Source organism: Pelodiscus sinensis, chromosome 4 (assembly GCF_052426305.1).
Source record: "Pelodiscus sinensis isolate ZL-2025 chromosome 4, ASM5242630v1, whole genome shotgun sequence".
NCBI lineage: Eukaryota > Metazoa > Chordata > Testudines > Trionychidae > Pelodiscus > Pelodiscus sinensis.
This window is the reverse complement of record NC_143055.1, coordinates 121,191,354-121,214,695: the sequence shown is the minus strand read 5'-3', so window position 1 is coordinate 121,214,695 and position 23,342 is coordinate 121,191,354. Positions and strand designations below refer to the sequence as shown.

The 23,342-nt window shown below is 40.8% G+C and overlaps 1 protein-coding gene across 14 annotated transcripts in view; it reads right to left on the bottom strand.

The window, feature by feature from the left end:
• Nucleotides 1-23,342, bottom strand: part of FAM13A (family with sequence similarity 13 member A) — a 349,887-nt gene that overhangs the window by 37,100 nt on the left and 289,445 nt on the right. For 13 of the 14 annotated variants that reach the window (XR_016349492.1, XM_075929587.2, XM_075929580.2 and 10 more), the window contains 6 exons: nucleotides 22,669-22,713; nucleotides 21,976-22,155; nucleotides 18,950-19,136; nucleotides 12,136-12,212; nucleotides 11,391-11,433; nucleotides 2,728-2,878 (listed from right to left, as the gene is read on the bottom strand). Coding sequence is in view for 13 of the 14 variants with exons in the window: in XM_075929587.2 (XP_075785702.2) it covers nucleotides 2,728-2,878; nucleotides 11,391-11,433; nucleotides 12,136-12,212; nucleotides 18,950-19,136; nucleotides 21,976-22,155; nucleotides 22,669-22,713 (683 nt within the window). In the remaining variant the exon portion in view is untranslated. The remainder of the gene's footprint in view (nucleotides 1-2,727; nucleotides 2,879-11,390; nucleotides 11,434-12,135; nucleotides 12,213-18,949; nucleotides 19,137-21,975; nucleotides 22,156-22,668; nucleotides 22,714-23,342) is intronic. The other variant, XM_089778075.1, reaches the window with a different exon arrangement.

Sequence of the window (23,342 nt, the reverse complement as noted above, 5' to 3'; positions counted from 1 at the left end):
CCAAATTCTTCCAGCATAGAATCTAAATATAGTTAGGCTTTAAGCCGACAGAACAATTCAGGGATGCACATTGTCACACGGGTCAGACTGCCCAGACTGTAAGAATAGGGGGCAGACTGTCACTCCTTACTCATGTTTGTGAGCAGTGACTGATGGGCCATCTCAGAGAATCTCGCTCTAGATGTGGAAGTTATGTATAAGTTTGAGTTAGCATCTTCCTCCTTCAACTGCCAGACTCACTGCACGTTGACAGCTGAAATAGGTTCATCATCTGTTGTCCACCAAGACACAGAAGACACCATTTTGCTGCACTTGCACTGCGACTATAAAAGTGACATGTGGAGAAAACTGATACATCTCTCCTATGCTCCAGCTATCCCTTTTGCAAACCTTCTCTTCCATCACATATGCATTTTAAACAGGCAAGAAGATGACAAACAGATTGAAATAAGTGTTTTTTAAAGATAATCGCATACCCTTTCCATTTTTATGAAAAAGGTCCAGAGTCTACATGCAAGGAAAAGCTTCTCCAGAAGAGTTTGTTATATTGGAGCTAAAGCATATATCATGTGACGGGTCAGTTTCTGGGAGATGGGCTAATTGGTCTATTCTCCCCTTGATGTACTTACGACTCTGTTCATGTCAATGGAAGTTATGCACAGACATCAAGGAAAGAAAATAATCTTCATTTCAAAAGGTTCAAGTGACAGTAGAATACAAAGGGAAGACTCTTGCCTCTATCACCTTTGAAAACACAAACACTTCTATGCTTGTCCAAACACTTCAGGTTATGGCAAATTAGAATCCCAACTAAATATAATGAATCAGAGGTCTCTTGAGAAATTTCTTTGCGGAACATGTTGCACTTTAATTAGATGTGCTGTACATGTTGATATCATCTAGGTAATTCCCAGCCTGGAGGTGTGGGTGGAGAAATTCAATTCTACTGAAAGTAGCTGGTGGCCTAACTTTGAATCAGGACACTCACTGCTAATGGTTTGGTCTTCCCAATGCCACACTGTCATCACAAGTCCCTCTTACATGGAAGGGACAAGAACATGTGTCACGTACCCCGTGGAACTAGGAACAAAGAACCTGCTCATTCAAGCCCGGCCAAAGAGTTTGCAGGGCCCCATGTGGCACACTCACAGTAGCTGCGCCCTGTGGCCAGGCAGTTCCCAGCCAGGGCAACAAGCAAGTAGCTGGGAAGGCAGGTGCAGGGCAGCGTGGGCCTTGAAGGCACAGGACCCCAGGCAACCATCGTGTTCACCTTGCCCTAAGGCCGGGTCTGTGGCCATTCTCAACATGTCATGCTACTCACAGGTTTTGTTTTTCAGAGTAGCAGATCCAGGCGCCCTCCCCTACCCTACCCTTCCTCTCCCTCTCCTTTTTCTATATTAAGAGCCAAGCTAAGTTTTAGGACTAACCACAAAAGCATACTCACGTGCACTCTAGAGAAAGGCATCATAATGATCTGATCCTGAAAGATGCTGAATGTGTTCAATTTCTCTTTATGTCAGTGGCAGTGGAGTTGCTCAGCATCTTGCAGTATTCGGCCCAAAATGTGCAATTCAACAATATGCGTTTTTAAAAAGTGTTTTTTTCTTAGCACTTTGCACATCTCTGGGATAGATCAGAAGGCCTGGCCATTTTGCTGACAGGAGAATGCTAATTATAATTAAGTTGATCCCTTTCTCACAAACATGCTGCGTGTACTGTTTAAATTACCCAGGAGTACCATTTCAGTGTATATTTAACATGCAATGTGAACAATAAACAAAACTCCTGCATTAGTCTCTGCTAAATGCTATACAGGCAGTCCCCGGGTTACATACAAGATAGGGACAGTAGGTTTGTTCTTAAGTTGAATTTGTATGTAAGTCGGAACTGGTACATATTGTAGGGGAAACTCTAGCCAAACATTTCTCCAGAGCTCAGTTTTATTCTCCAACACTTCACTTTCCTCAGTCCTTTATTCTCAAGCTGAGGTGTCTGCTGAGAGAAGCCGCTCCGCGTCTCCCTGGTCTGCTGGGGAGGGGGGTGCTAGCTTCGCGTCTCCCTGGTCTGCTGGGGGGAAGCAGCTAGTGCGGGGTTGCCTCACCCCGTTTGTAAGTAGGGATCCGTTGTAAGTCGAATCCATGTAACCCGGGGACTGCCTGTACTGAAAAGATCATTGTGTGCACCTAACTATATGTGACTTGTTAAAGTAAGTGAAAAACAACACTGGAAAACCAAACTAAGACACAACATTAAGATATTAAGTTGCTTGCAATTCAAGTATCCCTTTGATTGGTGAATGGAATTCTTCATGGAGTAGACCACAGTCTAGGGAAGCCTGTCTCTAAGGACCATTAACAGACAGTCTTATTCCTGATTTTGGTATCTATATAGGGTGGGAGCAGAGCACAGGGAGAAAGCAGGAAATTCCCTTTTGTCTATAAAATACTAAATTTTGCTTGAATGGGATCCATGAAAAGAATAATTCTTAATCAAAAGGCACATTCATTGTAACAAAGGATCAAACACATTTCTCCTCCTTTCCTTAAGTTAAAATCAGACTTAAAAAACAATCTAATATTCCATTTTCAAGTTTCTCCAGACTTCCACTTCTGTATCCAGATCAAAATACGTTTTGGCCAGGCACTATAAACCCAAAGACACACCCACCCTAATCATGTTTCCCTCACTCACTCTTTCTGTGTCATACCAAAAAGTACACAACTGTACCTTCCCAGCTGTTGTCATCGCACAATGCTGTCAAGTCCAGCCGAGGCACTTCTGAGACGAAGCTATCTTCCTGACCATCAGCATCTTGGTTCCTCTGAAATTTAGTTTCAGGAATGCTCGGGTGCTCCTGAATCTTCATGCTCGAAATCTGCTATAATGCCAAACATCCACCAAAAATTTTAAATTAAAAAAAATAATTCTCAGAGGGAGGGGGAAAAAAAGCTCCTGCAGCTGCAGCAATAAGTGTGTTCCTTTAAGCTACATGATCAAAACCAAACAGTCCACAACGCTTCCAGCTCAGTGGAAGCTAAAAATGCCCTGCTCAGTGACCCTGAAATGCTAATTGGTCACTCATACTGGCAAAAACATCCGTCCATCTGCTTTCCTTGAACTTTTCCAGAAAGCCAGAAGGAGCTACTGTCCCAACAAGCACATGTAGCTGAAAAAGTCTCCAATCACTGATTGAGAAGAACAAGGCTGGAGGAGGAGGGGTGTGAGTTTTTAAAGGAAAAAATCTCTTTGGTGTCCACAAAAATGCTCGTTGTTGCTGAGGCTACAGTAGCAACGTGGTGTCTTTAAAAAGCAGCTGTTGCTGCTCCTGAAGCAGCAGCAGCTCTGGAAAGAGCAGGACCCATTCACGAATGTTCTCATGCAGGCTGTGCAGGCTCAGATCAATTAGTGCCAGCTAAGCTGTGCTATCTGCACATGCCCTGATTTCCTGTGGTTTGTTTTCTAGCTGGGCGTGGGGAGAGCAGAACTATTTATGGATGAGCTCTGGGCATTAAGTAATATTGCGCAAATCCAAACTACAGTAGGGTTTGGCATCTCAGCTGCAAGTAGTGCGGACCCCGGGAAAAAGTAAAAAAATGCAGGGAAAGCAAGTATCTTTACAAAAAAAAAAAGGCACAAATTCTTGTCAAGTAAGTGATCCATAATTTATATACAGCAGGAAGCAACTGCTGCTTGCTTTACTATTATTCACCCACTAAATACTACATAGGCTGTGTGTGTTCATGCAAAAATCACTACTATTCTCCGCCCCCTCCAGATAGATTGCGTGTATGTGCGCGCACATTGTATATCACCTTCTGATCTTATAATCAGTTCTGTCACTATCAAACAATCAGCTTTCTCTGAAGACTGCTAAGGCACAGGAATCTGAACAATCCGGAATAATGACATAACTACTCAGGACGGGGTGGGGAGGTTCAGAGACAAAGAGTAAGTAAATACCCCTACACAAACACAAAGCATTTAGCGTGGACAGCAGTAATGTATACAATCACTACTGTTTTATAGAACACACAAACTGTTATGTAAGACAGGTTGGACCTCCCTGGTCCAGCTCCCTCGGGATCTGCATGGTCCTGAAGGAGGGATTTTGCTGGACAAGGGGACAATAGTCATTTCTGCCCCCGCCACTGGTCTCAGCCCAGCACTGCTCCTGGCCTGGCTTTCTGGCTGGCTTCTCACATGCGACCAGCCGTGATGCCCTGCCACAGCAGCCCACATTCCCACCATTGGGGATCTCAGCTGTGTCATGGCAAACCACTGCCCTGCTGCCCCACCAACCCTGCTTTGGCAGCACCGGCCCTGCCAACTCCTGTTCCAGCCCCACACCCCTCACCCACAGCAGACTGCTGTTCAGTCACCAGGGTTCCTGACCCCATCAGCCCTACTGGGGCAGCATTGGCCCTAATGCTGGGGCATGTGGTTCCACTGCAGCCAACCACTGCCCTTCCGGAGCCCACCGGCGTTCCGGCCACCCTGCTACCAGCTCAGCTGGACTCCCGCAGAGGGCTCCCAGCCACTGGCCCTCCTGCAGCCAGCTTGGTTGGGTTCCCAGCTCCCGCAGGGCTCCTGTGTCTGGCCCTCGATTGGGTCTCTTTGGTCCAGCAACATCTGTGGTCCAATGTTGCCAGATCAGGGAGCCCTGGTTGAGAGAGGCTCAACCTGTACTTGATGTTTAGTAAGCAGAGTTTATTCTTAACTGATAGATCACAGTAAAGTAACTGAAAGGCAGAATGTTATAAACAAGCACAATGACCTTCTAGCAATCTAGAGAATGACACAGATGATTACACTGTCCATTTGTGTGTCTAAAAAACTTGACTCTAAAACCATGGTCACCAACCAGTAGATCGCGATCTACCGGTAGATCTCGGAGGCTCTAAGAGTAGCTCTTGAGCCCTCTCTGAACTGTGCACCTGTGCAGTACATTTACATTAGATTTCCTCATTTGAGGAGCAGCTACTCACTGAGCAACAGCACAGGTGAGTAGCTGCGAGAAATGGTGGGAATTTTTTTTTTAAAGTAGCAGTATAAGGATTGGGGATAGCAAGTGATGGAGAGGAGGAGAAGAGAGGGCGGGGCTTCAAGGAAGGGGCGGGGCAGTAGATCTTGGCTTGGTCTGTCATTTAAAAAGTGATCTTGGGTGTAAAAAGGTTGAAGACCACTGCTCTAAAGAGAATTGTCATTGTACAGTGATGCTGAATTCAGTCCAAACTTCAAAGCTGCACAGAATGAGCGGTCAGAATTGACATTCTGCATCTAGTGTGACTTTAACTCATGAATTGTGTCCTACTCACAATATTCTAAGACGTAACAATTTGTATTGTAGTCAAAGAAATGAATAGCCCACATTAGAGAAAACTGCAAAGAGAAGATGCAGGTCTTGATTAAAAAAAAAAAATCACAACCTTGATGCTGAAGATCTTGGTATTTGTCAATATTGATATGTTATGAATTTGTATAATTTTACATTTGATTTCTATTTAACAAAAATAAGGCAATGTTAGCAGGTATTTACTATGAACTAGAAACTTAATTTTCACTGGTTTACACTAAATCAAGGAAATATGTGACAACACTAAATGCATGTACAGTGAGCACAAATGTAAATTCACTACCCACTATCTTACAAACTGCTTCCCACACATGGACTTAAAATATTTCCTCATACTTAACAAAAACATGTTTTTCCCTGAAGAGATTTAAATGATTACAGAGTCCTATAATAACAGGATTTATCACAGGGCAAAAACAGTGTTACTCCCTAAAGGACAAACTGTACCATTTTATAATCTGCTCTCATGTTGTCATCATACTAATTTAAGACTGAAAATCCTGCAGTGAGCTTTCAAAGTAATGCAATTAATAAAAGCATCTGAGGAGGAAAAAAAACAAGTTATACTCTCACTCAACTATAGTATAACAAGAAAGTAAGAATATCTTCAGCAGCTAACAGAACATTCAGAATAAAAAGACCATATAGCCCTGATCTACTCTAGGGCTTTATTTCAAAATAATCTCCCTTAGGTCGAATTTATAAGTGGAGCCTGTTATTTCTAAATAAGGGGCTACTTATTTTGAAATTTGTACTTTTGCTTTTCTCGGGGAATAATACTAATTCTGAAATAGTTATTTCAAAATAATGTTAGTGTGGATGCTCCTGTGCTGCTGTTTCGAAATAACTACTCCCCAGAGTAATTTGAACTAATAGCAATAGTAATTCGAGTGATTACGGGGGCTGTAAGTCGAGGTAGCGTGTCCACATTAATGGAGCCTTCCTCGGACTAATTTTGAAGCTTCCCCATAAGTGGGGACACAGAAAAAATTGGGAGTTAAGTCGAAGTTAGTTATTATGAAATAGTTTCCTAGAGTAGACATGGCCATAGAGGGCAGCAACCAGAAAATGTAATTTACCTTATTACCATCATTTATACTTATTACAGAATTAATTAACTGTTCCACAACAACCTTATAATTTCATGATTCACAATACATATCTGGAGCAGATATAAATGTATGTTCCAGTTGGGTATATTTCACCACACTGTAAATATTTCTATCAATGTAATTTAATGACTTTTCCTCTAAGGTCACATAATTGATTATAATATTTGAAGTTCTTCCTTAAAAATGGATGTCCTGTTATGGCAATAAAGTTACTCTCAATTCTTGAAGACAGGGTCTACTTACTCATGTAGCTCATACTGCTATGAATAAACCATTAGGCATGCTGAAGAATAACTGGCATAAAGCCAAAAGAGACAAGACAGATGTGTGCCAATGCAACCTAATGCATTTGAATTAATATTCTAAACCTACATTTCCCATGGAAAGTGCACTATTTTAATGACAAAAATTATCTTTTTGGTTGCCTGGTGGAACTGGTTTCCAGCTTCTACCAAAATGAACTGGAAATATATATAGCAACAGCAAATATGGGAAGAAGCATGCTTGAGGGGTCAAAATATTACCATTCCTTACAAATCTAAAGGACTGTGTCACTAAACTTACTGGCTTCACCTCCTGAAGTCTCTTCCAAACCTGTGATTCTATGATCATATACCATTGATATAGTAACATTAACGATAACATATTACAATGATACACTTTCTACATGAATTTCAGAAACCTCTTTCACAGTTACATTTTGTTAGAAGCCAATATTGTGCTTACAAATAATTGGGACTGCAGTTGATGCTGCTTAGAGTTTAAATGCATGACTAATTCAACAAATCAGGTAAACTATTTACATGATTTATTTGTACTTGGCAAAACTGGAGCTAAAAAAAAAAAATCAAGTCCATTCACTGTCCATGGGAAATGTAGGTTTAGAATATTAATTCAAATGCATTAGGTTGCATTGGCGCACACCTGTCGTCTTGTCTCTCTTGGCTTTATGCCAGTTATTCTTCAGCATGCCTAATGGTTTATTCATAGTAGTATGAGCTACATGAGTAAGTAGACCCTGTCTTCAAGAATTGAGTGTAATTTGATTGCCATAACAGGACAGATCCATTTTTAAGCAAGAATTTCAAATATTACAATCAATTATGTGACCTCAAAGGAAAATACATGTCATTAAGTAATTACATTGATAGAAATGAACAGTTGTTCATTTTAGAGATTGAAGATTAGGCAGGGGCAAGCAGCATATTCCAATGCTGGTCATTAGAACAGTGGAGGAGAATGATATATAGATATCCATGAAGCAACTCAACAAAGTAGAGGTAGCCTTTTATGCTTATTTCAACTCTGCCTGAGGAATTATGGTAACAATGATTATTGTTTTGGTTGCAGTCAGTGTACAAGGTGCTATCTAAACAGAGAAACTCATGATTCCTATTCTTATGTGCGTGTAACATCTCAAATGTTAGAAAGAACTGTAAGTGTGTCAGAACTGAGTTCAGAAGTCTGTATTCTACTAAAATCCAGAACTGGATGTAGCTCTTCAACATTTCCACTAACAAATTATTAAATCTGTGAAACAAAGAACCTTTCAAGAGGTGCAAGACTCAGTCCATTCTGTGGCTAGCCCCTGAATTATGCAAGTCTCACTGCAACTGTTGCAGATTTGCATAAATATAAAAAATACTGTAAGAATTTTAGTGATTTAACTGGAGGGAGGGGGGGGAAATACCACCACCCAATAGGAACCCTCTATTAGCTCATATGCCATTAAATTCAATTTATTTTACTCAATCCCTGTCATTTTTAATGTACTGCACAGTTTGTGCTGGAATTGCACTAACTGCATGAGAAATGTTGGCAGGTGGAAGCTAGTGGTTTGTGTAGTAGAACTTCCTCACCCTTTCTCTTTTTTAAAATTCTGGAGAAATCTGGGAAGCCGTTCTCGGAATGAACACATCAGCTGGATGTCAATATAATCAGCAGTTAATATGCTGACAAACAGACTGACATAATTAAATTTCAAAGTCGATATGGAAATGAATGGGTACAAGTTAATAAGCCTCTGAGCGCTATTCTTTCAGGCTGCATGCAGACCCAGGTAGACATCATTTACACTGGTTACATTACGTTTGTGTCTGGAAAGGTTTCCTTTGAAACCCTAAATGCTAGAAGCTGTTATTTTAAAATGAAAGTTTAGAGTCTGGAACATGTGTCTGCAATAAAGGATGGGCTCTGGCAAATTCCAAAGCTCCAGAAATACAGAATGCATGCTCTACATGCATGCACGCTGGGTCCACTCTTAACCAAAATCTGTATGAGCAACAACCAATCCCAAGTTTTTTCTGCTTGGAAGCTGAACAGATCTTCTTCAAAATCCTGATAATGGAGGTGAGGTGGGCGGGTGGACGGGATAAGTAAAAGTCTTTCACTTACTGTGAATGAGTTGTTTGTTACAAAAGGTATGTTTCTAAGCTCTCCTAAGCAACAGGCTTACAAGGCATAAGGAATGTAGAACTACCCTGAAGGAATGCATATTTTCTTGATCTTGTAATTCCTATATAATGCAGCATTAACCCGGAGATCACACTTTTCTTACTGAATTTTAAATTCTTCATAAAGAGATATTCCAGCTATTTTTAAATAAAAGGAAACAAAATCAAACAAGTTTGAAATCCAAGGGTCCATTCTTGCACATTCCTGTGGAAGTTGCTGTCCATAGGGCAGGTTGCCATGTGGGAGCCTGGAGGCAGACGCCTCCGCAGACCCGTGACTTCTTCCACATAGAATGGAGAAGTGGGGGCAAGGCACAGTTGAAGCCTGTACCCCATAAATGTGCTAGTGGAGCAAGTATGGAGTCATAGATCATTTCCCTCCCTGGAGACAAGGGGGCACTGGGGACTAGAATGAGCACTTCTGAGTCACAGGCTCAACTCTGATCAAGTTGAGAGCTTGTGGCAAAGCTACAAATGGATTGGTTAAGGCAGTGCCACCTCCCTCATTGAAAATAGCCTGCATAGCAAAACATGGCTCGCATAACCTCTCAGCAACATGCCATGACAGTGCCATGCTGAGCCAATCGTGGTCTCCCTATGCTTCCTGCTTCTTGAGAGTGGCACTACTGGAAATCAAAGGGCCTAATAACGTAAACAAAACAGCAGCAGTTATTTTTAAACAACGCAAATGTGGGTTTTAAAATATCAGCTGCAAACTGCCTCTCAACCACCAACCCGTGATGTGGAATACAGATAGGTTTTGTACACAATAGTTTTGTCTTTTTCTCATCTCCCTCTACTACTGGTGCAGTAGTAACTAAGGGAGCACTGGTGCATCTGCAGTCTCCAGTGGCATTTTAACCTGCTGGGCAGCAGTAAATGAACCTGTGATTAAAATGCTGGCAGAATGTTTATGCTGGCGCTCCTTTTATGGCATGTCCCAGGAGAGCTGCACTAGCTGTACTGCAACTTCAAGGGAAAACAAAAAGTCTAGTGCAGACAGTGCCACAGGTTTAGAAATGTGGGGTAAAGAGATGGTATGAATGCTTTTCAGGTCATAACTCCAATTAAACCAGATCTAGCTGGCATCTCAGTGTACACTTCTTAGAATATTTACAGAGTTAACAGGCAAGCCGCCAGAGTAAAAAATGATTAACAGAGGGAAGAAACAGAAGCTATCTAAATGAGTAACTCCCTTCCTCAGTTCACCATCCTCAAGAGAAGAAGAGGGGAAAATCAACTTGCATCAGATAGCAATCATGAACATGTATCCACCAAAACTGGGGAAATTATTTCAGAAAAAAAACAGGCGATAAGTTAATTTCAGTACATGGTGAGCTAATCTGTCACATGCCCCTGCTCACTAGGATCTTCATGGAACTCAGTGTCAAAATGCTGACTTCAATGACTCTTGTTTTTTGGTAGGTAGGGGTCACAGCATGGGCAGGCAAGATATGGCCCATAGGCTGGATCCAACCTGCCCAAGTCTTCTGATCTGGCCCACAGCCTATGACTCTGCTGAGACTCTGAGGCAGGTTCTCTGCCTGCTGCATCCCGAAGTTGTTCAAAATGGCTGGCAGCCGAAGGCGGGGGGGGGGGGGGTCTTTGCATGCTACCCCTGCCCCCAGGCCAATCATCGCATCTCCTATTGGCTGCCAATGGGATCAGCATGCAAAGTCAATCCCCATCTCAGAGGCACAGGGTAACAAGCAGCACATGGATGAAGCGTCCAGATGTTTTGAACAGCCTGGGGCTGCAGCAGGCAGGTAGCGTTTCAAGGCCCTTGTTCAGCTGCTGGCTGGGAACCACCCAAGGGAAGTACTCTTGCTTCCCAACTCCCTGCCCTAGGTCACCACCCATATGCTCTGCATATCCATTGCCTGAGGTCACAACTCCCTCCCACACCCTTCCTCAGGTGAAAATCCACTCCTGCACACAAAACCCCTCGCAGACCCTGAATCCCAATCTCCTGCCTGAGGGCACAACCCCCTCCTTCACCCTTTTCTGTACCCCAAGCTCCCTTCTACACCAAACATCTGTTCCAGATCCTGCACCTCCTCCATAGAAAAGTGTTGCTCTTGACCATTTACCAAATCCTTGGAGTGGGCCCCCCCCCAAAAAAAAAATTATCATCCACCCCTGGGTTACAGAGAAAGGAATGTTTTTAGATCCTCATTATTCAAGTATCAGAGGGGTAGCTGTGTTAGTCTGGTCTGCATAAACAACGAAAAGTCCTATGGTACCTTATAGATGAACAGATTTATTGGAGCATAAGCTTACTATTCAATTATGTATCCAAGAGAAAAACAAAGCAAATTCCATTTTGGAGGTCAGGAGAGCTGCCGCTGAGTTACAACTTTCATTGGTGCATTTCCCTTCCCAGCCAGCTAATTACATAATCTCACAACTTTTATTTTCTTTGATTTGTTTGTTTTGCCCAGAACCAAATCTCAAAAATATTAAGATACCAACCTGTGAGTGTCTGAAAAACACATCGTCATTTTCATTTTCTTTGCTGTTAAAAAAATAAAAGAAACATAAAAATAAACCAGACTGTCCCATAGTGAATGCACAGACATCTGTATATTCCACTATCTGTATTTTGGCTACCATTGCCAATGCTTTATTTTCTAAAAGGAATTAGAGGGTGCTTGTTACTGCTATTTAATACAGTAAATGGTCAAGCCAACTAGCCACACTCAATGAGCCAAATAGCCACATGTGGCCAGCATGTTGGACACCACAGCTTAAGCTGTTTTATGTGGCATGGGGGCCAAGCACCTTTGTGGTATACAAGAGAGGCTTTCCTGAAGAGCCAATCTCCTCTCTACAATAACCACATGAGCCCCACATTGGACATGTAGCTCCACTGCAGCAGACTGAACATTACCCTTAGGGACTATTGAGGGTCTGTCTATACAACAGATGGAAGTGTATTTCCCAATGCTAGGAGACAAACACTCTAGCCCTGCTTGAATTAGCATACTAACGTTAGCAGGGTAGCCATGGTAATGGGTGTAGGGGCTGAGTACACACCACTGCCCATTACTTGCTCTACTGTGCTAATCTTAGCATGCCATCTTGAGCAGAGCTAGCGGGTATCTTTCTGCTTGCTCTGGAAAACATGCTCCCAGCTGCAGTGTGGATGTACCCTAAGGAACAACAATCACATCACACATGACCACTTGGAGAGCAGAACATAAGACATAAAAGTCACCTTTCATCAGACAAAACCTCCATGTCATCAGGTCCTGTTGTGGCTATCGGCCTTGTGGAGCTAAAGCTTTCCATGTTCTGTAACACAGCAAATATTAAGACAATAAGCTAGATAAAAGGAACAATAATGCTGGAGGCCATTACAACACTGTATCCAAACCAAGTTCTACATAGAATAAAGGGACACTCACTAGTTTCTCTTTCATACAGTTACAATTTCTCTTTCATACAGTTACAATTTTAAACGAATGCTTTGTTGTCAATTTCCTGCAATTAAAAACAACAGCTTGGCACTAAAACAGTGTCTTTCACCAGAAGACCTTAAAAAGTGTTTCATAAAGAAGAGTTATGTGAGACTTGGATTATTGTCCCCCTTTAATAGACTGGGGAAAAGAAAAAGAAGAGGGCAAATCTTTTAACAAGAGTTGGTAACAAAATCCAGGACACCTTCCACTAGCCAATCCTATGCTTTTAAGGTTAAAGCAACCAAAGTAAGAGAGTTGCCTCTAAACACATATTAATGATGAACACTGTTTTGTGTTATTCTTGGGGAGAATCCTAAAGTGCCCATTCTTGAAAGAGGAAGAGACTAAGGAGGAAAAATGACAGCTATGTAGATTATAACAATATTAATGCAGGACAATCAATTACAAAATCTTGTTTTGAGGTTTACTCTGGTGATCAGCTATAAAAAATATTAATCTCATTCATCTCAAGATCAACAAATTATTAAAAGAGCCTGGATTCCTATCCATCCTTGTTTGCTTGTGTAAAGAAAGGCTTATAAATGACTTGCTTCAGTTTCATCAGCTTGATTTCTGATGCTGCACTGTGATACGATCCCAGCCCGTCGTAAGTCTGTTTACATCTCTTATGAGTTTCAAAGCTAAATTCTAAAAGGAGCACAAAGCATCAGACATGACAATGGGTGCACAAAGAGACCCACATGTGAGTACAGCACAGAGAAATGGGATATGCAAATAGAAAATTATGAACACACAGAGTACAAATGTTGGATTTTGCAAGTGTAACTAATGTGATAATTTAATCTTTAATTTGATTAAATCAGTATTTTTTAAGCCATCATTCAAGGTTAGACATCATAGACATACACTATATCTGTGAGCAACACATGTAGTTCATTTGTAGTCCGTGCTGAATATCTCCCATCTTTATAGTATCAATAAAACCTGATAAACGAGAGGGACTAGGAAAAGCAAACATAAGTGAGCAAGTTCTGTATATACTTGAATGTCTGCGTATCCAAAATTATTTTCCTACGGAGTTTCCTTGAAATCAGAAGCCTGTTTCAAAAATCACCATTATTACTAGATGAATTCAATGTGATCATGTCATGCGTGCTTATACAATTTTTCAGTTCTTATGTATGGTATGTCTCCTTCCTTGAAGGCAGCCTCCAATTATATTAAATAAAAGAAAAAGTCTTCTGCTGGCACATCAGAGTGCAATTCCTGCGCAATACTCTATGAACATAGAGAACAGAATTCCCAAAGCATTCATGATGTGGAAACTCCTTTCTCTTTAAAATCCAACCAGTTCTCACTTCTATGCCTGGTCCATCTTGAACTTTAGACCATTTAAAGAAAAGTAGGGGTATAAGTTCTAATGTTTATCATTTGGTTTTGCTGAGGAGAGCTAATTGAACGGAATTTCTCTTTGACTTGCCCTTCACACTCTGGGTTAGCTGCTATGGAGCAGCTACGGCCAAGTCTCCACTTAGTTAACCCCTGGGACACACCATAAGCAGCAGCTGCTCTGACAAACCGGAGCAGCCCCTGTCCATGGGTGGCCCAGCCTGATCAGGGCAACCCTTGTCCTCCAGAACACAGTGCACTTCTTCAAAACAAACATCGCATTTAATGGGCACTCACCTATAGGAGACTTTGGAATTCAACCACCGATCAGAGAAAATATTCCAGAGCTGTAAGGCCTAATCTTTTCTCAAGTGGTGCTAAATGTTTGTGACGTGCTTGGTATCGTACAACATTACATGCTTGTATTTATCAAGTTGAAATACACTGTAAGCTCTAACTTGCTAACAGATTATTTAGAGCCCGTGTTGCCTATAGGGAAAAGTCTGCAGTAATTTTTGTGGATTGTTACTATGGTCAAATCTTCTATTGGGAAGGTCAAACAGGAATCACACACATGCTGTGATTCAAAGCAAGAGGCAGCCCAGTGTAAACCTATGTCTTCTATAGGTGGTGTCATTCCACTGAGTTTGCTGTTTGCAGTACATTGAAAATGTGCCAGTTATATCTGCAGCCAAAAACTTTGATCTATGAATTGATCACCTTTCATTCAAAAGGACTAACAAAGCACTGTGCAGCCTGAACCCATCACTCCTGGGAGAGAGGGCAACCTCCAAATAGACCCACTGGTAATGCCCTTCTCATGCACTCGCTATAGGTTAAATCTCCCTGATCTGGCACTCTTGGGATCTGACTGGTCCTGAACCAGAGAATTTGCCCAGTCCAAGGGAGAACAATGCCAACCCCTCTACCACCAACCACTGGCTCCAGCGGCTCTGCTGCTCGTGGTCAGTGATGGGTTCTGTAGCTCCAGGGGGCTTGGTTCTTCCCTAGTCCAGCAATGCTCCTGGCTCCAGCCTACCCCTGGGGTTGCCAATGATGTCAGACCACGGGTGTTACCGAACTAGGAAAGTCCAGATTAGGAAGGTTCAACCTATACAAACCCAGTACACTGTAAGATACACTGTGATGGAAAACTACTGAACAGAATTAAAAAAAGGACACTCTACAAGCTGATGGTCCAATGTATGAGGTGCTGAACAGTTTCAACCCTACTTAACTCTTACACAGTTGGAGACATATTTCAATTCCCGACTCTATTTTTGAAGCCATATTGTTTTGCTTTACTAAAAGCAAAGCCAGCTATGTGTATACTAAGAGGGTCAAGGTCCCACCTCCAGTCAGACAGCCTTGGTGCTGTTGAGGAGGGTGAAAGTCTCAGGGAAGTAGGAATATTCAACTGGAGCAGAGGGAAACGATCCGATAATTGGGACCTTCCTTCCAGAAGATATAGTATCTTCTTTCACTGAGGATACCTCTCCAGGGAAGGGAACTCCATTTATTAGGAAAAGACAGGTATTAGTAATGAGGGATTAGATTATTAGAGACATAACTGAATTTGCAGTGACAGGGAGACCCACAGGGTGACTTTCCTGCCTGATACAAAGGTTGCAAATCTGTTCAGACATCGAAACAGACTTATTTGCAATAGTGGGGAGGAGCTGGTGGTCATGATACATGTAGATACCAATGACCTAGGAAAGATTAGGAGAAAGGTTTCGGAGGCCAAATTTAGGCTGCTAGGTAAGAGACTGATGTCCAGTGTTCTCTGAAATGCTTCCACTTCCATGCGCAGCGCCTTGCAGACGGGCAGAACTACAGAGCTTCAATGTGTGAATGGGGTGATGGTGTAGGGAGGAAGGATTTAGATATATTAGGAACTGGGAGCCTATACAGGAAGGATGGGCTCCACCTAAACCAAAATGGAACGTGACTGCTGGCACTTAACATTAAAAAAGTCAGAGCAGGACTGAGGAAAGGCTAATGGGAGCAGAAGAGCACATGGATCAGACAGAACATCCCTTACAGGAGGGTCTATTAATCGAGTTTTTCTATGTCCTAGTAAGTAGGAGAAGTTGGAAGATGATAAATTATGGGTAAGACCTGATGAAAAAAGTAAAATGAAGGGGAAAAAAAAAAAAGGAGTCCCATTCAATCACATCAGGTAATGGCAGACAACAACAAAAAGTGACACGTTTTTAAAGTGGTTACACACATATGCTAGAAGTCTAAATAGTAAAATGGGTGAACTAAAGTGCCTTGTCCTGAAAGAGGATATTGATGCAATAAGCATCACAAAAACCTAGGGGAATTAAAATAAATCAATGCAACACTGTAATACCAGGGTGCAAACTATATGAGGACAGAACAAGCCATGCTGATAGGGCGAGTGCAACTATATGTGAAAAGAAGCATAAAAATCAAGTTAAAAATATTCAATGAACCAAACTGCAACAGAATATCTAGGGATAATAATTCCATGCTCTAATAAGAAGAATATAGTTGATGGGATATGTTACTGACCTCTTGACAAGGATGGTGATGACTATGAAACACTCAGGGAGATTAGATAGGTTATAAAAATAAAAATCATGATGATGATTGAGAATGACGATGATGAAGATAATAATAAAAATAATAGATTTAATCTAGGCAGAGAAAGTTTCTTAACACCTTAAATGACATTAAAAAGCACAGTGCCAAGTGTGAAATCTCTGCAAGCTGCATGGAAACTTTCCAAGACACTATATAATAGAGGCTAAACTTAAATGTAAACTTAAAATCATAAAACATAGTAAGAAAACCAAAAAAGTGCTGCCGTGGTTAAACAAATAAAGTAAAAAGAAGCAATAAGACACAAAAAGGCATCATTTAAAAAGCGCAAGTTAAGTCCTAGGAAGGAAACAAAAAGGAGCATAAACTCTGGCAATTGAAGTATGTAATAATAGGAAAGGCCAAAAAAGAATCTGAAGACCAGCTAGCCAAAACCACAAAAAGTAATAGCAAAAAAAGTGAAGTACATCAGGCGTAGGAAGCCTGTTAAACAACTAGTGGGCACTGGATGATCGAGAGCACTCAAGGATAATAAGGTCATTGCAGAGAAAATAAAAGAATTCCTTACATCAGTCCTCATGGCTGAGGACATCCTCAAATTTGTCTCCAAAAAAGAATGGCTTAGGCTTGGGAAACTATCCCAGGGTAGTAGCCCCCACTGCACGCTCCCCACATGCATTGGTTCTTGCAGAGCTACCTCTTCCACCTCCCGGTATGTAAACATGTATCCACTGAAAATTTCAGAGGGTACACGTTTAAAACACATGTTAACATTGCTACCAGATTGAGGTGTCTGAAACAAACAGATACACTAAGCAGTAATAGGTTACCAGAACCAAATGGCATTCACCCAAGAGTTCTGAAAAAACTCAAATGTGAAACTGAGAGCTACAACATGATTTGTAACCTATCCTTCAAATCATCTTCTGTACCAAACAACTGAAGGATAGCTAATGTGACACCCATTTTTTAAAAAGGGCTCCACACATGATTCTGGCAATTACAGGCAGGTAAGTCTAACTTCAATACAGGCAAACTGACAAACTATAGTAAAGAACAGAATTGTCAGATGCATAGATGAACATAATTTGTTGGGAAAGAAAGAAAGTGGTTTCTATAAAGGGAAATCCTGCCTTGTCAATTTACTAGAATTCTTTGAGGGCGTCAACAAGCATGTGGAAAAGGGATATGGCAGGTATACTTAGATTTCCAGAAAGCCTTTGACAAGATCCCTCACCAGAAGCTCTCAAGCAAAGTAAGTTGCCATGGAATAAGAGGGAAAGTCCATTCGTGGACTGGTAATTGGTTAAAATATACAAAACAGAAGGTAGGAATAAAAACATCATTTTCCAGAATGGAGAGAGTTAACTAGTGGCGTCCCACAGGGATTTGTGTTGGGACCAACCCTATTCAACATATTCATAAATGATCTTGAGAAAGGAGTAAACAGCATGGTGACCACAGAGGATACAAAATTACTCAAGAATGTAAAGTCCACAGCAGACTATGAAGAGCTTCTAAAGAATCTCATAAAACTAGATGACTGGGCAACAAAATGGCAGATGAAAATCAATGTTGATAAATGCAAAGTAATGCATATTGGAAAACAATCCCAACTATATAATGGGGTCTAAATTAGCTGTTACTACTCAAGAGACAGACCTTCGAGTCAGTCTGAGTAGTTCTCTGAAAGTATCCACGCTATCAGTTCAAAAAGCAAACAGAATGTTGGGAATCATTAAGAAAGGGATACATAGTAAGATAGGAAATATCATATTGCTTCTATATAAAGCCTTGGTACACCCACATCTTGAGCCTCATCTTAAAATTATATATATATATGAATTGGAAAAGGTTCAGAAAAGGGCAGCAAAAATGATTTGGGTATGGCATATATACTCCCATATAAGGAGAAATTAATAAGACTGGGACTTTTCAGGTTGTAAAAGAGACAACTACGAGGAGGTATGATAGAGGTCTATAAAATCATGACTGGTGTGGATAAAGTAAATTCAGAAAAGTTATTTACTTCTTCACATAACACAAGAAATAGGGTCATCAAATGAAATTTATAGGCAGCAGGCTTAAAATAAACAAAAGGAAGTACTTCTTCACAGACTGTATTGTCAACCTGTGGAACTCCCTGACAGAGGATGTTGAGATGGCTAAGATTATAACAGGGTTCAAAAAAAGAACTAGATACATTAATGAAGGATAGTTCCATCAACATCTATTAGATAGGATGGCCAGGGATGGTGTTCCTATCCTCTGTTTGTCAGTCCTGGGAATGGGCAACAGTGGATGGATCACTTGATGATCACCTGTTCTGTTCATTCCCTCTGGGGCACCTAGCACTGGAAGACAGGATACTAGGCTAGGTGGACTTCTGGTCTGACCCAGTAAGGCTGTTCTTACATTAGATGTGAATTTTGCCCCTCTGTAGACATGCTGCACTTGTTGAAAGTGTAATGCTGGATTGTTTGTGGCCCTATCTGTTTACATCTGTGCCAAGTCTAAGTGATTATATCTGTGTAAATGACTACATAACGTATAAGGCTGTGGAGCATGATCTTGCTTGATTATGAGTGGGATGCTCTTTCCCAACCCGATACTGATACTCTCTGCAAATTGTGCAGCATGTTTGCTTACCACAGGGCTATCCTGGTTGTCGTTAAGCTCAGAAAGTTTGGTGCTGGATTTCTGCCGTTTTGGTTTATTCCTTTCTCCAATATACCCAGAGTTGTTTTCTTGTAATTTTTCTACTTCCTGAGGAGTCAGGATACAATCTTCACGGTTTCCAAATCCAGAAGGAATGTTTTCTTTGTTAATTACCTCTCTGAGGAAGGAAAATTACATTGCAACAAACTGTTTTTATAAACACAGTCCTATTGCATTTATGCCAATGGCAAAGAAATGCATTATGCTGAATAGTGCTATTCTGGAATTGTCTCAAACCCCATAAAGCCAGCATCTACATTTCATCCTATTACAGGAGAAACAATACATGCAGTGACATCCTAAATCCTGTCTAGGAGTTAAAAACAGGTACACTACCTATTACGAGAAAAAATGGTGATCAGCACTTGGGACCTGACACAACTCTCACCAAAGTCAGTGGAAAGAATGATCAGCCCCTCGCTGTACTAGTTATTTTTATGAAGTTGTGTGGGTTAACTTTCCCAGAGACAAATGTTTGTGGGTTTTTTTGTTTTTAGCATCTAACAACTTCTAGTAATTTCTAATACAAATTGAAAGCAATATTTGGGTAAGTTCTTAGGGTAAAAACATGAGGCATTTCCATGGCATGCTCTCTTCCCCCTCCCCCCTTTGTGTGTGTGTGTTTTGGGGGGGGAGGGGGAGTGACAAGTAACAGACGATGGGATGAGAATGAAAATGCCTCATCAACAATAACTGTGCTAGAGGACTATATGATGTGTTGTGCTGTGTGGAAATTAGCTTGCTTTAATGTTCCTTATCAGACACTATGGTAAATTCTTGTTTTGTCTAGTTAGATCTGTGTGCCTTCCAGAAATGTCATCTATGCTCATCTTTGCCTCCTTGCTTAGGATGCTGGAGATCTTTTGCTAGCTCCCTTTCCCTGCAGTTGTTCTTCCATAGTGCCACTATATGCAATAACAAAAAGACTTTCAAAACTGCACACTTCACAGTATTTCTTCTATTTGTATATCAATACATATTTCCTTCCTCCCAACTTCTATGCTTCCTTTGCCTAAATGCACATCTATCATTCCAGAGATGGAAGGCTGGAATGGTGCGTAATGGGCTGTCAGCATCCACAGCACTTTTATACAGCAAAATACTGCTTTCAGTAACATTAGTGAAGTTATTCTAGTGTGGCACTGTGTAAATAAGATAGGAGAATCTAATCTTGAAGCTTGGTTAGTCCTCACGAAGGAGAAAGTATTCTGAATTTTTAAAATGCTCTAGTTATTTTCTAGGTCACAAGTCATTTCTATGCTTTGTCTCTGGAAAAGGTAGATGACAGAAAATTAAATCATCTCTAGGTAAAGGCTATCAGAGCCACTTAACTTTGTGCAATTATTTTTAACCCACTCAGATGTAACTCATTACACTTAGACTCTAGATCGTACAGCGTGCAAAATATAAGCCCATGCATGCATTTATGCAATATTATCTTAGTTGTATGCTGCCATCATTTTGTGTGGCTTTAGATTGGTGTCCAGACAGCAAGGAGATTAAAAAAGCCAGCCAAAATAAAAAAGGTCTCAAATGAAATTTTCAATTTTCACAATTTACTAGAATAGATTCCAGGACAATTTATCTCCATGAAACGACAAATAAACAGTGCCATTAAATTATGACTTTTCATTTACTTTAAAATCAACATCTGCAGCTTTAGAATCAATACATTAGGATCAATACAGTACTGAAGAGAGAGAGAAACTAGAAAGCACCAGTTTCAAATACACAGTGCAATGAAGAAGCTGTGCAGAAAAAAACTGCAATGCTACATATGTTGCCAAACATGTACACCAGCTTACCTGAAAAGCCAGTCAGAAATATTTTTTTGTGATAAATTTCTCAGCTACTTTAACATTCCATCTTTACCAAAAATCATAGTGCATTCTCTAGCACTGAATTTTTAAATCAAGATTTTTCTATAAGACATGCACCAGCAATGATTTTGGGGATGTTCTTTGGCCTGTGTTATGCACAATGGTCCTTTTTGGCTTTGGAATCTATATTCCTGTGTCAAGAAGCATGGATTCCAATTTTTGAGCCGGGCTGTCTAAAGTTAGGCTCCTATATAAAAGTGACTTGATTTAAAAAGATAATAAGGGCTGCAGATTTAGTAACATTTGTGGGTGCTCAGCAGCTCTAAAAATAATGCAATTTTTATAAAGGTACCTATAACATGCATTTAAGAACCTAACTTGAGGCCCTTAATTACACAAACACTCAGGGCCTGAATTTCAAAAAATGTTGGCCATAGTATACAGTTGTATTCAGTTACTGCCCTACAAAAATAGAAATATTTAAATTTCCCCTCATGCACTCATACTTAATATTCTTAGGATGAAGATTTCCATATATGTATTTTGCAACAGCTTAGACTGTGCAAACATCTTGCCCACTGAAAAATACTTTATTTTTTCAAAGTGGGGAAAGGTCACATTTTTCCCCTTTCAGTAAAAAAAAAATCCTTATATCTGTGTGTGGACACCACCTCTGTTAAGAATACAATGGTGACATCTGTATTATGTGACATCTGTGTGTTGTCATTAGGAGTATTATGTATCCTTGCAATGCATTAATTTGATCCCAATTTTGCAGCTGTTTTGTTATACAAAGGCATTTGAAAATATTATTTTTATCCAGTATTAACATGCAAGAATTGATTTATTTCCATGGATGGTGTTATTTACAGATAGATACATATAATTATAACCAAAACCGTACACTATTTTTAGGCCAACACCTTTCAGCCCATTTCACAATGAATTACCATAAGGTCCTTGTTCTGCAATTCACAGCTCCAAATAAAGTCTATGGAGAGACACAGGTGCAGCAGTCATTTGCAGAACTGTACCCATGCTTTAATAATGGAGCTACCAACAGCTTTGCCTATTTAATGGCTGTGATTATGAGGCTATCAACCAAATATAATTTTAAAGGAAAAGAAATGATCATACACGTCTCTGTTTCGTTGAGCTTCATCCTGCTCTTTGTGATGCCTCCTCCTCTGCTTGGAGGACACATTAGAAGAGGCAGACGACGTTCCTGACTCAGAGTCTTCTGAACTCTGCCCACCCGAGCCATGAGTATCGAAGATATGCTGTTCCACGGCTGAGCGGATTGTCTTCTCTAAATAGCTGTCAAGACGAAAAATGTCAACTGAATTTACAAACTTATCAGAAAACCTCTCTTTTTTAAAAATTACAATTTTTACAGAGTCTCCTGTGCTCCCCGCAGCACTTTTGCCTTTGAAGTGTAACATCCCTGGGGGACTACAGTATTCGATTATCTGATTAAACTAAATTTAACATCCGTAGTGAGTATAGATTGGCAAGAACAAACTCATGTGCCAAATTTGTGACCTGATTGTCAGGCAGATAATACAACTTACACTACAGTTAGGTTATGTTTCTTGAAATCTCCATGACCTGCATAAATATAATATCCCGTGGGTGTGGGAAAGAAGGATATCCAGGCACTTGAGTGGAAGTGGCTTATGATCACTATACACAATTAGATTTGGGGAAAATGCACTTTTTCTTTGGGCAGTTCTAGGCTGTTACAGAAAAATAAGAGAATAACATAACATTTTAAACATCTTAAGCAGACAACAAATGACAGCAACAAAATTTAAAAAAAGAGTTACTTACTCTCCAGTAGCAGGAATATTACTGCTGACTTGGGATACATGGGCACTGTGGAAAGGGAAGAAAGATCTAATTACCAAAGTACTGTCATGGAACACCTGAAGGGGAACTTAGGCTTGTTTTCCTCTCGCTGCCTTTTCTCACACACTACAGAATCTAGTAAATTAAAAGGTATGATCCACCAACAGGAATTCATTTCCTGGAATTACATATGCACACAACAAGATTCTGACATTTCCCATACTATTTGACTCACACTATTAGACTCACACTATTAGAATGAATATTTGGGCAAGGCTAGTGCACTCAAAACTGGATTGCTTGCCATTCACTACCAAGAGACTGCAGTCAAAAGGAAGGCATTTTAACTATTACGGTTCTGCTACTGAATATTCTGCAGCTAGGGATGTTAGATATTGAGTAATTGAATAATCATGTAACTGCATCAAAACTCAAGAGGCTACACAATTATTCGATAGTCCCCAGGGGCAACCCGGTAGCCAGTGCACTCCTAGCCCCACTCCCAGGGAGCCCCCTTCCATCCCCAGAAACTGCTGTCTCTGTATCAGAGGCAGCAGTGTGGGATGACAGCAACCTCTGTCTATAGCAGGCCAAGCTCCCCTGCTGACAGAGGCTGCTCCAGTATCCCACAAAGCAGTCTCTGTCCACAGCGAGCC